Consider the following 17310-nt stretch of genomic DNA (forward strand, 5'->3'; position numbering starts at 1 on the left):
GTTGTATGGAGTTGAGGCGGCGTAAGATGGACGGCCGTGCAGAGGAGTATACGAAGCTCCCATAATCCAGCTTGGAGCGGACGATCGACCGATATAGGCGAAGTAGGACGGTTCGATCCGCTCCCCACGACATACCACTGAGAACACGGAGGACATATTTAGAGAACGGGTACAACGGGCAGCCAAATACACTCCTGGAAATGGAAAAAAGAACACATTGACACCGATGTGTCAGACCCACCATACTTGCTCCGGACACTGCGAGAGGGCTGTACAAGCAATGATCACACGCACGGCACAGCGGACACACCAGGAACCGCGGTGTTGGCCGTCGAATGGCGCTAGCTGCGCAGCATTTGTGCACCGCCGCCGTCAGTGTCAGCCAGTTTGCCGTGGCATACGGAGCTCCATCGCAGTCTTTAACACTGGTAGCATGCCGCGACAGCGTGGACGTGAACCGTATGTGCAGTTGACGGACTTTGAGCGAGGGCGTATAGTGGGCATGCGGGAGGCCGGGTGGACGTACCGCCGAATTGCTCAACACGTGGGGCGTGAGGTCTCCACAGTACATCGATGTTGTCGCCAGTGGTCGGCGGAAGGTGCACGTGCCCGTCGACCAGGGACCGGACCGCAGCGACGCACGGATGCACGCCAAGACCGTAGGATCCTACGCAGTGCCGTAGGGGACCGCACCGCCACTTCCCAGCAAATTAGGGACACTGTTGCTCCTGGGGTATCGGCGAGGGCCATTCGCAACCGTCTCCATGAAGCTGGGCTACGGTCCCGCACACCGTTAGGCCGTCTTCCGCTCACGCCCCAACATCGTGCAGCCCGCCTCCAGTGGTGTCGCGACAGGCGTGAATAGAGGGACGAATGGAGACGTGTCGTCTTCAGCGATGAGAGTCGCTTCTGCCTTGGTGCCAATGATGGTCGTATGCGTGTTTGGCGCCGTGCAGGTGAGCGCCACAATCAGGACTGCATACGACCGAGGCACACAGGGCCAACACCCGGCATCATGGTGTGGGGAGCGATCTCCTACACTGGCCGTACACCACTGGTGATCGTCGAGGGGACACTGAATAGTGCACGGTACATCCAAACCGTCATCGAACCCATCGTTCTACCATTCCTAGACCGGCGAGGGAACTTGCTGTTCCAACAGGACAATGCACGTCCGCATGTATCCCGTGCCATCCAACGTGCTCTAGAAGGTGTAAGTCAACTACCCTGGCCAGCAAGATCTCCGGATCTGTCCTCCATTGAGCATGTTTGGGACTGGATGAAGCGTCGTCTCACGCGATCTGCACGTCCAGCACGAACGCTGGTCCAACTGAGGCGCCAGGTGGAAATGGCATGGCAAGCCGTTCCACAGGAGTACATCCAGCATCTCTACGATCGTCTCCATTGGAGAATAGCAGCCTGCATTGCTGCGAAAGGTGGATATACACTGTACTAGTGCCGACATTGTGCATGCTCTGTTGCCTGTGTCTATGTGCCTGTGGTTCTGTCAGTGTGATCATGTCAAGTATCTGACCCCAGGAATGTGTCAATAAAGTTTCCCCTTCCTGGGACAATGAATTCACGGTGTTCTTATTTCAATTTCCAGGAGTGTATGACACATGTGGAGACCAGCTAAGTTTCCTGTCAAATGTAAGACCTAAAAATTTTGTTGTCTCCACGAATGGGAGAGCAACGGGACAGAGTCGTAAGGACGGTGGGAGAAACTCTTTGTAGCGCCAGAAGTTAATACAGACCGTCTTCTCGGCAGAAAAACGGAAGCCATTGGCGACACTCCAGGAGTAAAGACGATCAAGAGAACGCTGAAGACAGCGCTCCAGGAAACATGTTCGCTGCGCACTGCAATGGATGGTAAAATCGTCCACGAAAAGGGAGCCTGATACATCAGCTGGGAGGCAATCCATTGATCGCTATGGCGAAGCGAGCGACGCTCAAAACTGAGCCCTGTGGCACCCCATTCTCCTGGCGAAAGGTGTCTGACAGAACCCACACGTACCCTGAACTGTCGATCCATTAAAAAGGAACGAATAAAAAGAGGGAGGCGACCGCGAAGGCCCCATGTATGCATGGTGCGGAGAATGCCCGCCCTCCAACAGCCTTCTCCAAATCAAAGAACACAGCCGCGGTCGGGCGCTTCCGCAAGAAGTTATTCATAATGAAGGTCGACAAAGTAACCAGATGGTCAACAGCAGAGCGGCGCCTACGAAATCCCCATTGTACATTGGTAAGTAGGCGTCGAGACTCGAGCAGCCAAACCAAACGGGAGTTAACCATTCGCTCCATCACTTTACAGACACAGCTGGTAAGCGAGATGGGTCGATAACTGGAAGGCAAGTGCTTGTCCTTCCCCGGCTTAGGGATTGGGACAACAATAGACTCGCGCCAGCATGCGGGAACATGTCCCTCAATCCAGATGCGATTGTAAGCACGAAGAAGAAAACCTTTACCCGCAGGAGAAAGGTTCTTCAGCATCTGAATATGAATAGAATCAGGCCCTGGAGCGGAGGACCGTGATCGGCCAAGTGCGTTTTCGAGTTCCCGCATGGTGAATGGGGCATTATAACTTTCACGATTCGAGGAGCGGAAGTTAGGTGGCCTAGCCTCCTCTGCCTGTTTGCGGGGGAGGAAGTCAGGGTGGTAATGAGCGGAGCTCGAAACCTCTGCGAAAAAGCGGCCGATGGCATTGGAGACAGCCTCAGGGGCCACAAGGACGTCATTCGCGACCGTCAAGCCAGAAACTGGTGAGTGGACCTTAGTGCCAGATAGCCGGCGCAGGCTACCCCAGACAACAGAAGAAGGAGTAAAACTGTTGAAGGTGCTTGTGAAAGCAGCCCAGCTGGCTTTCTTGCTTTCTTTAATAATACGACGACACTGTGCACGTAATCGTTTATAATTGATACAATTCGCCACTGTAGGGTGGCGTTTAAAGGTGCGTAAAGCACGTCGACGAGCACGTAAAGCGTCTCTACATGCTGCGGTCCACCAGGGGACCGGTACGCGACGTGGAGAAGAAGTAGGGTGAGGGATGGAATGTTCAGCAGCAGTGAGAAAGACTTCCGTGAGGTGTGCGACCTGACGATCGCAGCTTGTGAAGGTTTGATCCTGAAAGGTCGCCCTGGAAGAGAAGAGCCCCCAGTCTGCTTTGGAGATGGTCCAACTAGATGAGCACGGAGAGGGGGTATGCTGCAGGAGATGGATAACACACGGGAAGTGGTCGCTCGAATATGTATCAGAAAGTGCATACCACTCAAACCAGCGTGCAAGTTGGGGAGTACATATAGAGAGGTCTAAATGGGAATAGGTGTGATGAGATGTGTCCGAAAGAAAAGTAGGGGCGCCAGTATTGAGGCAGACAAGATTGAGCTGGTTGAAAAGATCTGCTGACAGGGAGCCCCTCGGGCAGGATGCTGGAGAGCCCCAAAGGGGATGATATGCATTGAAGTCTCCAGTTAGCAAAAATGGTGCAGGTAGCTGAGCAATAAGTTGCATCATGTCTGCCCTGGTAACGGCAGACGACGATGGAGTGTAAACGGTACAAATGGAAAATGTAAAAGTGGGGAGAGTAATGCGGATGGCAACTGCCTGCCGGCCGGTGTGCAACGTGATGGGATCGTAGTAAATATCATCCCAGACCAGCAACATAACCCCTCCATGAGCCGGGGATACCTACCACAGGGGGTAGGTCAAAACGCACAGAGGTGTAGTGTGCCAAGGCAATTTGATCGCATGGGCGTAGCTTCGTTTCCTGGAGGGCTACGACGAGCGGACGGTGCAAACGGAGCAGCAGCTTCAAGTCCTCTCGGTTGGAGCGAATGCTGCGAATATTCCAGTGAATAAATGCCATCGTAAGAAGAAAAGGAAGATGAAAGAAGGGGTCACCTCGAAGGCCGCTGAGGGCCTGGCTTCGAGCGAGCACTGCCGCCGCTATCAGTAGGCGGACAGTCACCGTCCATTGGTTCTATAGGTTCATCGGCCATCTTGGTAAGATGGCCGGGAGGGGGAGCTTCCTCCGCCGGTGAACGGCCAGATGTTCGGCTACCAGCGGTGCGGCCAGGCGAAACGGATGACGGCCTGGGGGCGGCAACCGCTGGGTGGCGCAGGAGAAGAAATGCGCCGTGGCGGAGAAGGAGAACTGTGCTTCCTATGAGCCTTCTTGGAAGGTCGTTTGGTGGAAGTACCGGTCGATGGCTGGGAGGTCGAGGTACGTAGGAAGTCTGCACGGGACGGTTCCTTCTTGAAGGCCTGTGCATCTGACTTCTGGGTCTTCGTCTTAGCAGAAGCTGATGAAGGGGCTGGTGTCTGTGGGGTGATGGGAGGAAGAGGAGACGTCGACCGCGCGATCTTAGCACTGGCCGAACGGACGACCGTGGTGCTGAAGGTCAGATAGCATATCTGGGTTGCCACCTCCCTGGCAGTCCGAGGAGAGGCGAGGACAGTACTGTATTTCCCCGCTGGGAGCAGCGTGGGCTTCCTACTAGCCAATAGCTTGCGAGCAGCCGAGGTGGACACTTTCTCTTTGACCCGAATTTCTTGGATACAGCGTTCTTCCTTATAGACGGGACAGTCGCGGGAGGATGCGGCATGGTCACCCTGACAGTTCACACAACGAGGAGACGGAGGTGGACAGTCACCCTCATGGGCATCCCTGCCACAAGTGACACATTTAGCCACATTGGAACAAGACTGTCGAGTGTGATTGAAACGCTGACACTGGTAGCATCGCGTAGGTGTCGGGACATAGGGGCGAACAGAAATAACCTCGTTGCCCGCCTTCATGCGCGATGGCAGCTTAACACTATCAAAGGTCAAGAAAAGTGTCCGGGTCGGTACAAGGTCATTGTTGACCTTTTTCATGACCCTATGGACAGCCGTCATGCCCTGCTCAGCGAGGAAAGATTGAATCTCCTCGTCAGTCAATCCGTCGAGGGATCTAGTATAGACCACACCACGAGACGAATTCAAAGTTCGGTGAGCCTCCACCCGGACAGGGAACGTGTACAGGAGTGTGGCCCGAAGCAGTTTTTGTGCCTGAAAGGCGCTCTCAGTTTCTAGTAATAAGGTACCGTCACGCAACCTGGTACAAGATTTGACAGATCCGGCTATGGCATCTACGCCCTTCTGGATAACGAAAGGGTTGACAGAGGAAAAATCCTTTCCGTCCTCAGATCGAGAAACGACGAGGAACTGTGGGGCAGGCGGTAGTACTTTTGCCACTGGTGGCTGGTCAAGTTTCCGTTTTTGGGCAGAAGTCGAGAGAGATGGAGTGAAATCCATTGCGGAGGAATCCCCCATGATTGCCAGCGTCTCCGATGGCGCGCTCCTTCTTTGTGGGGACCCTCTCAGAGGGCACTCCCGTCTTAGGTGAATGTTTACACCTCAGGTCACACCTCCCGAGAAACAGACGGAAGGACCAATCGGCATGGTCAGAAGGTATCAGCTCAGGCAATCACCCCTCCCTGGGCTTGGCCTTTACCAGGGGGTACGTGCGTGCCTTACATGTCTACCCAGGGCGGGGAATTACGCGTTACCACGTCACCGGCTACGCGTGCGAACGCGTGGGTCGGCCCTCAGGCGCGCACAGGGAGGAAGGAAGAAGAGGAAAAAGAAGAGAGAGAAGGGGAGAGAGGACAGACTGTCTCAAACGCCGAGGCGGAGACCAGAGAAGGCAAGGAGAAGAAGGCAATGAGAAGGCAAGGAGAAGAAGACAAGGGAAAGAGTAAGGAAGACAGGGAGATGGAGAAGAGCAAAGAAAGGAACCAACCAAAGGAAGGAAGAAACGAGTAGTGAAAAAGCAAAATGACCGCAAATAGAGGTCGTGGAACCGTCCGTCTCCGGACGCAGGCGCTAACTACCCCCTTGAGGGGGAGGGACTCCTTTTAGTCGCCTCTTACGACAGGCAGGAATACCTCAGGCCTATTCTAATCCCCGGACCCGCAGGGGGGATGGGGGTGTGTGTTTGTCCTTAGGATAATTTAAGTTAAGTAGTGTGTAAGCTGATGACCTTAGCAGTTAGGTCCCATAAGATTTCACACACATTTGAACATTTTTTTTCTACCCTCGTTACTAATTTCCTTGTTGGCCTTATGACGCTGTCAGTTTTTACTTCCACTCGACAAATTTAAAAAGTTGGCTACAGTTTTCGCCTTTATCAAGTTTATAACGAAGTCACAAAATAATAAAAACAGTTTGAAAAGACAGCAGTCACTGATGGTGCCAAGTGTAAAGGGCGATAGTCCAGCTTTCATGTTATGACTGCAGGCTGACCAACTTCTAAAGTGAAATTCCTCCGTAGTCACATAGGCTGACACAAGAAATGGAATTTCCCACACTATCTTCTTTGCCACTAACTTCTAAACGAATCCACAGTGACCCAGCTGCCATTCATTCACTGTGCACCTGAGCCCTGCAGCGCACATGTTGAATACCACGGCTCTAGGATGTTTGGACTCAAGGCTACGTCAGATGTTAGAAAGGGGAAGGTTGAAAGACGTGCACTTCATTCACCATTCAGTGCTCGCATTTCATATTTCTAATCCACGCATTCTGGTATTAGGTAAACTAATAATTCAGGAAATATTAATAATTTTTATGGGTTGCCTGATTTATTTGACGATTTTTACAGCTTGTCTCACACTGATCTGTGAGAGGAGTTCGCGCCAGGAATTTTCTTTATTTATGGGCGAGGGCAGCAGTCTTCCTAGCAGCCATGATGGCTTCCCCGTTTCCTATACTTTTTCCGATCGCCAGGGTAGCACGTGGTGGCGTTTGAAAGTTCAGTAGTGGCCAAAGTTTCTCCTGCTCTCAGTTCCCCAACCTGCCTTGCCAACCTTGTAACTGATATTTCTTCTCAACTTTAACGTCGCGAGGTCGCCTCCCTGTGAAATTCCGGCCCTATGATTGGCCAAGTTCAGGTGCACGCCCGTTTCTCGCGGGCGGGCGCCAACCGCCCTCCGCGGATGGATAGTGGACAAAGGGGAAGTAGTCAGTTCTAGTGTGACCGTGCCTGAGGCCGGAGGTGCTGCTTCCAGGAGATGAAGTTCAGTAAGCATGAGCGCCGACGTGCACTGTAGATTCGCGCCCTGCGGCCCAGAGGGAACCTTATAGGTCATTCTACTGATGTGCGGTCCTTGAATTACGGTTTATGCAATGTTTTCCGTGTTATAAGACTGTAGGGTTTTCATTATACAGTAGGGCATAATGTGCGAGACGTGTTGGTTAGTCACAGAAACCTGCAGTACGGCACTCAAGTGCATACATTCATGCTTACTTTTCCACTTCGTCCGACAGTAGGTCTTTCAGTTCTCCTGTGTAAAATTCGACTCAGAATTTATGTCTTCCTTGCTTGAAAACTTGTGCCCTTTGTCCTACGCCACGTGGTGAGGGTCTGGCGCCCCTTCATGTTTCGTTAACGTAGTCGGACCGCGAGCCAAAGTTATATGAATAATTTCGCGTCTTGCTGGTTGTATTCCTTTAGTACAAGAGGCTACCTAGCGATTCACCCACAGTAGCATCTTTCTTAGTCTTTGGCCGATTCATGGTGGTGGTCGTTGCATGCCTGCAACCCCTTCCTTTAGTAAATTGGACCCCATTTGATAGTACGGCGATCGTCCCTAAAATTCCTTGTCTCCTGCTATCGTGGCTTATTATGAACGAGCGTTGGGGCAAGCTGCTGAACTCAATTCCTTCTTCCCCCACCCCCATTTGATTGTATAATTGTTCAGTATTCAACTGTTAAATAAATGAGTCCTTTAATCTGTACGTTCTCCCTTTCATTGCGAGAAACCTTCCTTAGTGTCACAGTTGAATAATGAAGAAATATAACGGTTGCTACAAAGTCGTGCAGGTCTCGCGCCATTAATGATAGGATCAAGATTCAATATCGCGCACCTGGCACCACCATTGCATGCATGGCACCGATAATAGTTATAATAATTTTCAATTATCCCCCATTGATAAACTGGGAAGTGTTCACGGCTCAGTGTGAGTACGTGAGCACTAAATCCGCTTGATGTGGTGGAAGTAGTGGCCTCTGTTCTACTTTGCTGGTTAAAAAATTACAGCCCCTACACAGAGGGATAGTAACCTGTAAAATAAAACGAGCCACCGCTTTTAAGGTATTCTGTGGATGTGAGGAGGTCTAGGAGCTGGTACAGAGCAGGAATGGAAGTCTAGGTGGAGAGCAAGTCGTTGCACTAAATGCAGTTGTAAACTGACCAGCCGTAAAGTACAGCACAGTAGATTTGGGAGTCGGAGGGCGAACGTACCTTGGAGAGGCCGGCGTAGGGGAAGCGCTCGAAGCTGAGCTGGGCGTCCTCGCTGGGCAGGCCGTAGCGCTGTCCCAGCAGGATCCTGGCGGCGGCCAGCGTCGGCACCGACATGCCGTCGCCCAGGAAGAGCACCGCGCTGCGCGCCACCTGCCGCAGCGGCTCGCGGTCCAGCGTCGTTTCCAGCCGTTCGCGGGCGCGAGCCCTCCAGAAGTCCGCGTCTGCCGAACAAGAGACTCTGTCACCGGTCGCTGTCTCGCAAAACTTGCCTCGGTGGGTACAATTTTCGAACACTATATACGAATGTGGTCAGGTACGTTCTTCGAAATCAACAGGTATTTCGATGAATAACGCCAGCATCACTCTCAAAGCTCTTTTTTTTTGTTTTTTTTGCACATTTCATTCCTTAACCAAGGTGCAGGATAACTGTAGAACTGGTTCTTTTCAGCCAGTAAATCGAAGGAGTTCTCCGTTGACAATATGTACGAGATCATTATGTTCTGGCAATCACCGAGTATTCATGAGTAACCTTCCTCAAATCTTAATCAGAACGGAATTTTTTTTAAAGTAAACGGGGCAGAGATAGCAAGATAGGTAGAAGGGGAAAGAAAGAGAGAGAGAGAGAGAGAGAGAGAGAGAGAGAGAGAGAGAGGGAGAGAGAGAAGGGGGGCTGGTACACCTAGATATTACTACGAAATTACCGATTTCAGCGCTTTGTATCATCAGATGCGACAACACTTTGTAAGGCGGCAAGATTTTGCCACGGTACGTTTAACATTCCTGTAGATTTATATGTGCCAACGGCCTTGCCGCAGTGGTAACACTGGTTCCCGTCAGATCAACGACGTTAAGCGCTGTTGGACTTGGCTAGCACTTGGATGCGTGACCATCCGGCCTATCGAGCGCTGTTGGCAAGCGGGGTGCACTCAGCCCTTCTGAGGCAAACTGACAAGTTACTTGATTAAGAAGTAGCGGCTCCGGTCTCCTAAGCTGACATACGGCTGGGAGAGCAGTGTGCTGACCACATGCCCCTCTGTATCCGCATCCAGCGACGCCTGTATGATGAGGATGACACGGCGGCCGGTCGGTACCTTTGGGCCTTGTTGGCCTGTTCGGGCAGAATTATTATTATTATTATTATTATTATTATTATTATTATTTAGATATATATATACGTTAGATCATATTTTGGAAGCAAAATGATATTAACCACTTCATTGTCTGTTACTGACTACCAACACTTATTAACAATGCGTTTCTGGAAGTTAATTAGGACTGGGCATTGTCAGAAAGTGCCAAGTGATCTCGCATTCCTTTTCTGTCGCAGTCATCTAAGTAAGAGCTGAGAAGCATATTCTCATATTCTGTAGCGGCAGATTTTTTTATTGTCCTGGCGAAGAAGAATGCGTGGTGGCTGTTGTTTATGATACTAGACCCCACAGAAACCCCGTAGTGCGGGCGGGGCGGGTGGAAGGCGCTATCCGACGACAGGAAAAAATTTCGGAATAGTTTACCTGGAGAAAGAGCGTAGGGGATGGAAGAATGCGAATGGAGTGCATTTTAATGTGAAGCTATTCGTGGGGGCACTAACGATGCTCGGGAGCTGACCTCTGTTGAATCTCATCACGAAAAATGCCGGAGCACTCCTCAAGTCGAAAAAACCAAAGGCGCATTAAGGAGGGGGAATATAGCCTTTCAGAAATTGTTCTGAAAGGAGTATAGCTTCAAGTAATTGGCTGGCAGACTGAAGGCCCATGTAATGGGAGGAAATGTTTTTGTGATGGTCACTGGGATTCCTCGCATGGAGCGCAAACGTAAACGTAAACGTCGCTTGCCCGAGATGGTAGTCGCGTGTGGTGGGAGAAAAGTACTTTCATGCAGGCAGCGATCAAGGGTACTGGCCTCCGAAGGTTGCTAGAAGGGATTTCGCTAACAGTAACCACACTGGAGGAGCTGGCGGTCAAATTTTAAGTAGCGTTGCTTTTTACTCGAGTGACTATCCCTTAACTTTCTGTGAAGTCAGGTACACACTGAAGTGCTTCTTTACGGGAGAGTACCTGAGTCGAATTTCTGTTACCAGCCAGCGGGCAAACAGAAATCTGTTTTGTACCGAGATGATTTCAGCCCTACGAGTTTTCGGACTGCATATTGCGCCCAGTGACTAGGCAGCAGGTACGTCACATCCATCATCTGCACAGTGTCCAAAGCCCCTGCGAGCAAATCATGTGTACAGTACAACTACTATCCGTGCTTCATATGGTGAGATCTTCACTCCAGTTCAGCGGATAGGGAACACTCACAATAAATCTGTCGAGTTGATTTTGCTTATGCACTGAGTTTTTTTCTGAAAGTGTCAGCGGGGGTGTGGGTCCTCTGTTTCTCACCGCTAATCAGTATCGGCCAACTTCGTATCTTTCTAATAATGGTGAGACGCGGTCTAAAGTCAAAAATACGTTCTACCAATCTCGAAACTGCACGTAAGGTAGAATTCGATATTGTGTACTTCACATTTGTACATTTTTTACATTGTACAAGTTTTTTTGGAATAAACTACTTGTAGTATCCGGTTGTAATTCATTCTAATAGTATCCCGATAAGAATGATTGGCTTAACGTGTTAAACTAAAATAAAACCACGACCCAATACATCGTTTCATGGAAATCCTTAGCTGTAGGTCGTCAATGGCAGGGTCAGTTTAAGCATTTATAGATGTGAGAATTCAACTGCAGACACACCATTAAGGACCCACACATACATGCCGCATATGTTGTACACGCTGGGGTTTGCGGTTTCACAAGTACAGGGCGTAAAGGATATATTTTTTATTAGTGTTCGAGGACGGTGTACTCAACAATATCACATCAGTATTTACATCATCTGCAGACTAATAATTGTAGCCGTTGCAACTCATATGATTCAAGGTTGGTTAGCACCTCCACGTAGATCTGACAAGAGCAAACCGTTGATGTTTATTTTCACCTGGGCAGGAAGTCAAGTGTTGAATTGTGAACGCATGGACGCAAAACGGTTAATCTATACTGACAGGCGTAGTGCAGCTGGTGCAGCACGACTGTGCAGGAAGACACGGCTGTTCAGCACAGAGATAAAATAACCAACACTCTCAAACGGACACACATTAAAGTATCACATATAAAAATATCTCGTCTTACACCCGCTATGCCCAGTATTTTCGTTATAATCTGTGAACACTGAACTGTCCAAAATAACTCGCTCTCTAACGTATTTTCTTCTTCATAACGAATCCAACAGACCTTATAAAATTTTCTGCTACTGTTAGGTTTTGTAACTATCCTACCACGTTCGAATTTCTTTCCTCGCTGTCATGTTAACCTTTCGTTACTCAGTTTTTTTTCCCTCGTGGTTATATCTCGCTAGATAGACCCCTACCGGAAAGACAAATGGGGGACTAATCTTTTGCCAATATTGAGAATAATCTGATATTGCTTAGTTACTGGCCACGTGTTCTGTAGATACACATTACTTACCTTTAATGCAGTGGTTTTCATTAGCTTCTGCATTTCCACGCCGTTGATCGTTGGCGATCCTTCCTCCTATAGGGAGCAGTATATATTTATGTTAATAAGTGATGAACTTGACACACTAAATAATTTTCTGAACAATAAATGTCTTATTCTTGCATTTGACGACCTGTTTGTGATTTATGACCTACAACGAAGGTGGACTGGACTGCACTCGCAAGCAAAAAAACAAGTTGCTCGTAACATTGTGAACATGGCACCTGTCAATCTATAGCGTCCCCAGTGCCATATTACGAAAAGACTTTAAATTATTTATAAAGAAGACATTCATAATTTGTAAGAGATTTTTTTTATCATGTAGCCGTAAAATAATAATTTCTCTGTGTAGGTTTAGATTGCAAAGAAATAATTTATGACAGAATGATCTAAAGAGACGACAAGATACGCTCTTTTGTTAATTTTTTAGTCGACTTCACTTCTTCGTTTGTCTTGAATGTGTCTAGAGGGACATCTTGCGTGTGCTGACAAATGTAAGCATATTTGTATGAGTTAAACATATAATATAACTATTTAATATTATTGTGCACTTTTAATTTGTAAGAGGTGATCCCGATTTCATGTCCGCCTTTCTTGAATTAACCTGCATTCAAGTAATTTACAGCTCAACAATCGCAGCGGCCGATGCAGCCAACGACGCCATTACGTGGCGATATTAACTTATGAAAAATTAGCGGAAGCGGAAAACTCGCCCGCTATTAGCATAATATTAATTTTTCTCCACAGCCGCACGAAGTTGCAGAAATACTTAGCTTTAAGATTCTTATTTTCAGTAGCATAGCCGAGACCCAGAGCCAGGACTCTGACTACAGTACAATGGTCAACGGAGGTAAGAAAAATACTCTCGCGCGTGTGTGGGCCGCAATTGTAATTAATAACTAAAGATCTTTTGCTTTAACGTCAACTGACTAGCCGAGGAAATTTATATGAAAAGTTTATTACATTGTTCAACTTAAATATCATTTTTATGAAGGCCCACCACGTAAGTCGGCAACAATCAAAAAATAATAATAACAATAATAATATATACATTAAATTACGACGGCCGACGGACGCGAGAAATCGGAGGTAACCACCACCCAAGTTCGTCTGTAGAGAAGAGAGAAACGAGTGACGGGTACTCGGTCGCACTCTCGTTTCCTCAGGAAGAGTGAAAGTGAGGTAAACTAATAAAAAAATAAAAATAAGAAGTCCGCCGCTGTTTGTACGGCCACAGGCTCTTCTAGCTTCGATGAACAATTCCTTAGGTCCTTCCAAGGCGATTGTTAACAGAGTCACATGAAGCTGTGGTTCATCTTATGCAGGGTATACTGCAGCCAGGCACATTTCACATTTTCTCTTGTGTTCGACTCTCTTTTTTGCTATCTGTATTTTGCGCCCCTCCACGAATTCCTCTCCTGTGCAAAACTCTTCATCTTAGAGTAATATTTGCAACCTACGTCCTCAATTGTCTGCTGCATGTATCCCAATATCTATCTTCCTCTACAGGTTTTAGACTCTATAGCTCGCTGAAGTATCATGGACGTTATTCCATGATGACCTACCATCCCGTCTCTTGTTCTTGTCAGTGTCTGCGATATATTGATTTGTTCTTAGATTCTCTGGGGAACCTCCTCATTCCTTACCTTACGAATCCACATAATTTTCAACATTCTTTTGTAGCACCACATCTCAGATGCTTCGACTCTCTTCTTTTCCGGTTTTCCCAAAGCCCACGGTTCACTTTCATACAATGCAATGCTCCAAACGAACATTCCTAGAAATTTCTTCCTCAAATTTAGGCCTGTGTTTGAGGCTAGTAGTCATCTCTTTGTCTGTTTGCGCCCATCTTGGCTTATTTTGCTGCCTAGGTAGCAGAATTCCTTAACTTCATAATCACCCATCTTGATTTTAAGTTTGTGTTCGATAGAGCGGACCTAAATTAGTCTACTGAGATATTTATTTTATTGGTATGTACTAACACGGACAGTAAAACACAACGAATAACCGGAACTCCAATAGCTTCAGCACCGCTTAGCCCGTGCCGACTGTACAGCCATGCAGCAGTTCTTTTATTATGCGACTTACGTCAGAGGTTGGAGAAAGCTTTCGAACAGCTACAACGCACAGTTATCTTTCGGGAGCTACATAAACTGATCCATCACCAGTTTCAAATGGAGACGGGTTTTATTGAACAAAATTGGACTACGTAGAAAACACAACTAGAGGCAGCTGGTTATGTGGACATCAGGCCAGAATTCCAAATGGTTTATAATCGTGTGTTTCTCTTTTTAGGTCAACACTGACGTATATAAAGATTCATGATGAAAGTTTTGCGTTTAATTTATTATCGCAGGGCCAGACGCATCGTCTTTCGGTTCACTATTCGCCCATTTTTCTTGCACCGGCATTGTTTCAGTACGTAACGAACTGACATGCATATACGTAGACGTATGGGGCGAGAAGGCTTGGTTGGTTGGCAAAATAAAGACTACCACCACCACCGCCACCACTATGGTCATCAAGTGTTTAGACTGACGCCTGAAGAGAAGGCACACCGGTGAACCTGTATGGCTCACAAGATGCGGCGTGACACGGCGTACACCTTTAAAAAAATATTTGGATTTTATCCGAACGATACGGCTTACACTTTAACGGAACCACATCCTCCCTCAAAATTGCTGGCGTCGGCCGCTATACCGTCTGCCGGCACCGTGCTGGCAGCAGCGCTGAAACATGTTGGCAGGAAGTTTCTCTAGACAGTCATGATCTCTTCAGCCGAACTAAATCTACGCTGAGGAAGGCGTGCTTTCATGCGGGAAAAAGAGACGATCGTATGGTGAGGGACCAGTTGAGTGCGGCGGATGTGGCGAAAGTGGTGACCTGTTGCCTTGCGAGTTCTTCTTGGACGAGGACAAAGCGATTTGTAGGAGCGTTGTAGAGCAGCCGAAAAAGCCTAGGATGTTGACGAAGAACTCAACCACGTGAAAGACCAAGGTTTTGCTTACCGTTGCACCGTCTCAGACGAATTCTATGACGTGAACACTTCCATTTGAATAAAAAAAAAAAAAAAATTAGAACATCTTCGGCAGGTCTTGTCGCAGTTTTTACTGTCGTGGAAATGCGCCTTTTTCCAAGTGCCAGAGTGTCGCTCCAATTGCGGATCGTATAGGAAATACCATATTTCGTCTCCCGTTATGATACGGTTGAGTAACGTCGGATCACCGTTAGCACTACCGATTCGGTCCCCGCAAATCGTAATGCAATCATTACTTTGGCCTCACGTCGGCATGCGAGGCATACCGTGAGGGTTAATATGTGGCATGTTCGGGTCGTCAGTCAGAATTTAGTGGCTCGTACCATGACTAACTCGTATTACTACTACTACTGCTGCTGCTGCTGCTGCTGCTGCTGCTTCTGCGATCGTCTACCATTCAGGAGCGGTTGGCACGCACCACAATTGCAATCTCTTCATCTTGCGTTCAGTTCGCATTGTCTTTGATTGACCAGTACGCACATCATTCTTCAAATTGTTTCTCCCTTGCGGAAAACGTCGGTACGACTCACTGTGCCGGCAGCGGTGGTCTCGTGGTTCTAGGCGCGCAGTCCGGAGCCGCGCAACTGCTACGGTCGCAGGTTCGAATCCTGCCTCGGGCATGGATGTGTGTGATGTCCTTAGGTTAGTTAGGTTTAAGTAGTTCTAAGTTCTATGGGACTGATGACCACAGCAGTTAAGTCCCATAGTGCTCAGAGCCATTTGAACCATTTTTTTCGACTCACTGCGTTGTCACCGTAAGCTTTCTCCATCATCTGAAACGTTTCGGTAGCGGTTCTACCTAATTTATGACAGAAATTGGTGTTTGTCCGTTGTTCCAATTATAACGTACCCGAGTCCCAAGCTCGCAGTCAGATTATCGTCACAAACACCGTAGTTCTGTGTACAGTGCAGGCACGTCCTCTCACTGGGATGAAAAATCAACTGGCAGGCTACCATATCACGGCGCCAGCTATGCGCTGTAGTGCATCAATCCGCCCCTAAGCGCCCAGACTCATAACTTGATGACTATATTATACGTAGATGTATATACGGTGTTAAACTGTTTGCATCAAACTTCTCGAGGTGACAGATCACATCGTGGGAAACCCTTTTGTTAGCGACAAAACAAAATGTTCGCTGATGGCTCTCATCAACACTAGGTATCCTTTTGTCTTGAGTAGGTACTTGGGAGGCGGCAGGGCGTAGGCACCCTGCGAATAAAAGAGAATAGGTCGAGCCAGTTCACTTCTAAAACATCTTTCTCCACGTAGAAACATTCGTTCTTAAGGCTTTCTTGCTCAAAATCGGTCTATAAATTTATAGGAGTACGTAATATGCAAATGCAGCACACATGGTTTGTACTCCTTGATAGTTCGGTAAAACATTGTCGAACCGTGGTCGGCGAACTCTAAATGACGCCTACCACTGCCTGAAACCATTAGTGGGCATTTTGTGTCTAGCAAAAGTGGTGACCACTTAAACTGTACAATATCAAGGCATGGAAGACCTGTTGATGTGACAGTAGCCCAACGTTGAACTGAATGACAGTGAGGAAGAGCACACACCCTGTTAAGGTTCTACAAAGTTTTGTCACACTAAAGGAGGGTTGACGCGTGAACTACGATGCTTATCGTAACCCGGAGATCCTTACGTTTGCTTATTTTCATTCAGTAATATCATATGGAATAATATTCTGGAGTAACTCATATTTAGGAAAGAAACTGTCCTTTGTGAAAAACGAGTTGTAAGAATAGCAAGTGCTCACCCACGACCGTACAGCAGACATCTGTTTATGCAGTTGGACATTCTCAACTGCGCTTCACCGTGTATTTATTTCCTCATGCAGTTAATTGAAAATAATCCATTGCACTTAAAAGGTAACAATGATGTACATAATTACAACACCAGAAGAAAAAATAACATTCATCATTCCTCATCAAGGATTTCATTAGCACAAAAATGGGTTCACAATGCTGCAACGAACATTTCAGTCACTTTCCCAGTGACAGAATGTCTGGTAGATAGCAAAGTAAAATCTGGAAACCGACTGAGACTGACGCGCTCAATGTAGGCAGACATGGAAACTGCAGTTTCCTGTTCTATGGATTCCCTTACCCATAGTCTGGAGACCTCTAGATTTATTGCGGAAATGTAAAACCTTTGAATATGTTGCTAATATCGGTCTTAATTTCAGTTTTTCGGGTGAATGCTTTACAAACCATATGTTGTTGTTGTTGTGCTCTTCAGTCCAGGCACTGGTTTGATGCAGCTCTCCATGCTACTGTATCCTGTACAAGCTTCTTCATCTCCCAGTACCTACTGCAACCTACACCCTTCTGAATCTGTTTAGTGTATTCGTCTCTTGGTCTCCCTCTACGATTTTTACCCTCCACTTTGCCCTCTAATACCAAATTGGTGATCCCTTGATGCCTCAGAATATGCCCTACCAACCGAT

At 47.8% G+C, this 17310-nt stretch overlaps 1 protein-coding gene across 1 annotated transcript in view; it reads right to left on the reverse strand.

Moving 5' to 3' along the window:
* The window catches only part of LOC126474192 (membrane-bound alkaline phosphatase-like), a 192171-nt gene that overhangs the window by 81907 nt on the left and 92954 nt on the right, over positions 1-17310 (reverse strand). The window contains exon 3 of the mRNA XM_050101654.1: positions 8283-8503. Within this exon, the coding sequence (XP_049957611.1) occupies positions 8283-8503 (221 nt within the window). The remainder of the gene's footprint in view (positions 1-8282; positions 8504-17310) is intronic.

Source organism: Schistocerca serialis, chromosome 4, assembly GCF_023864345.2.
Source record: "Schistocerca serialis cubense isolate TAMUIC-IGC-003099 chromosome 4, iqSchSeri2.2, whole genome shotgun sequence".
Taxonomy (NCBI): Eukaryota; Metazoa; Arthropoda; class Insecta; order Orthoptera; family Acrididae; genus Schistocerca; species Schistocerca serialis.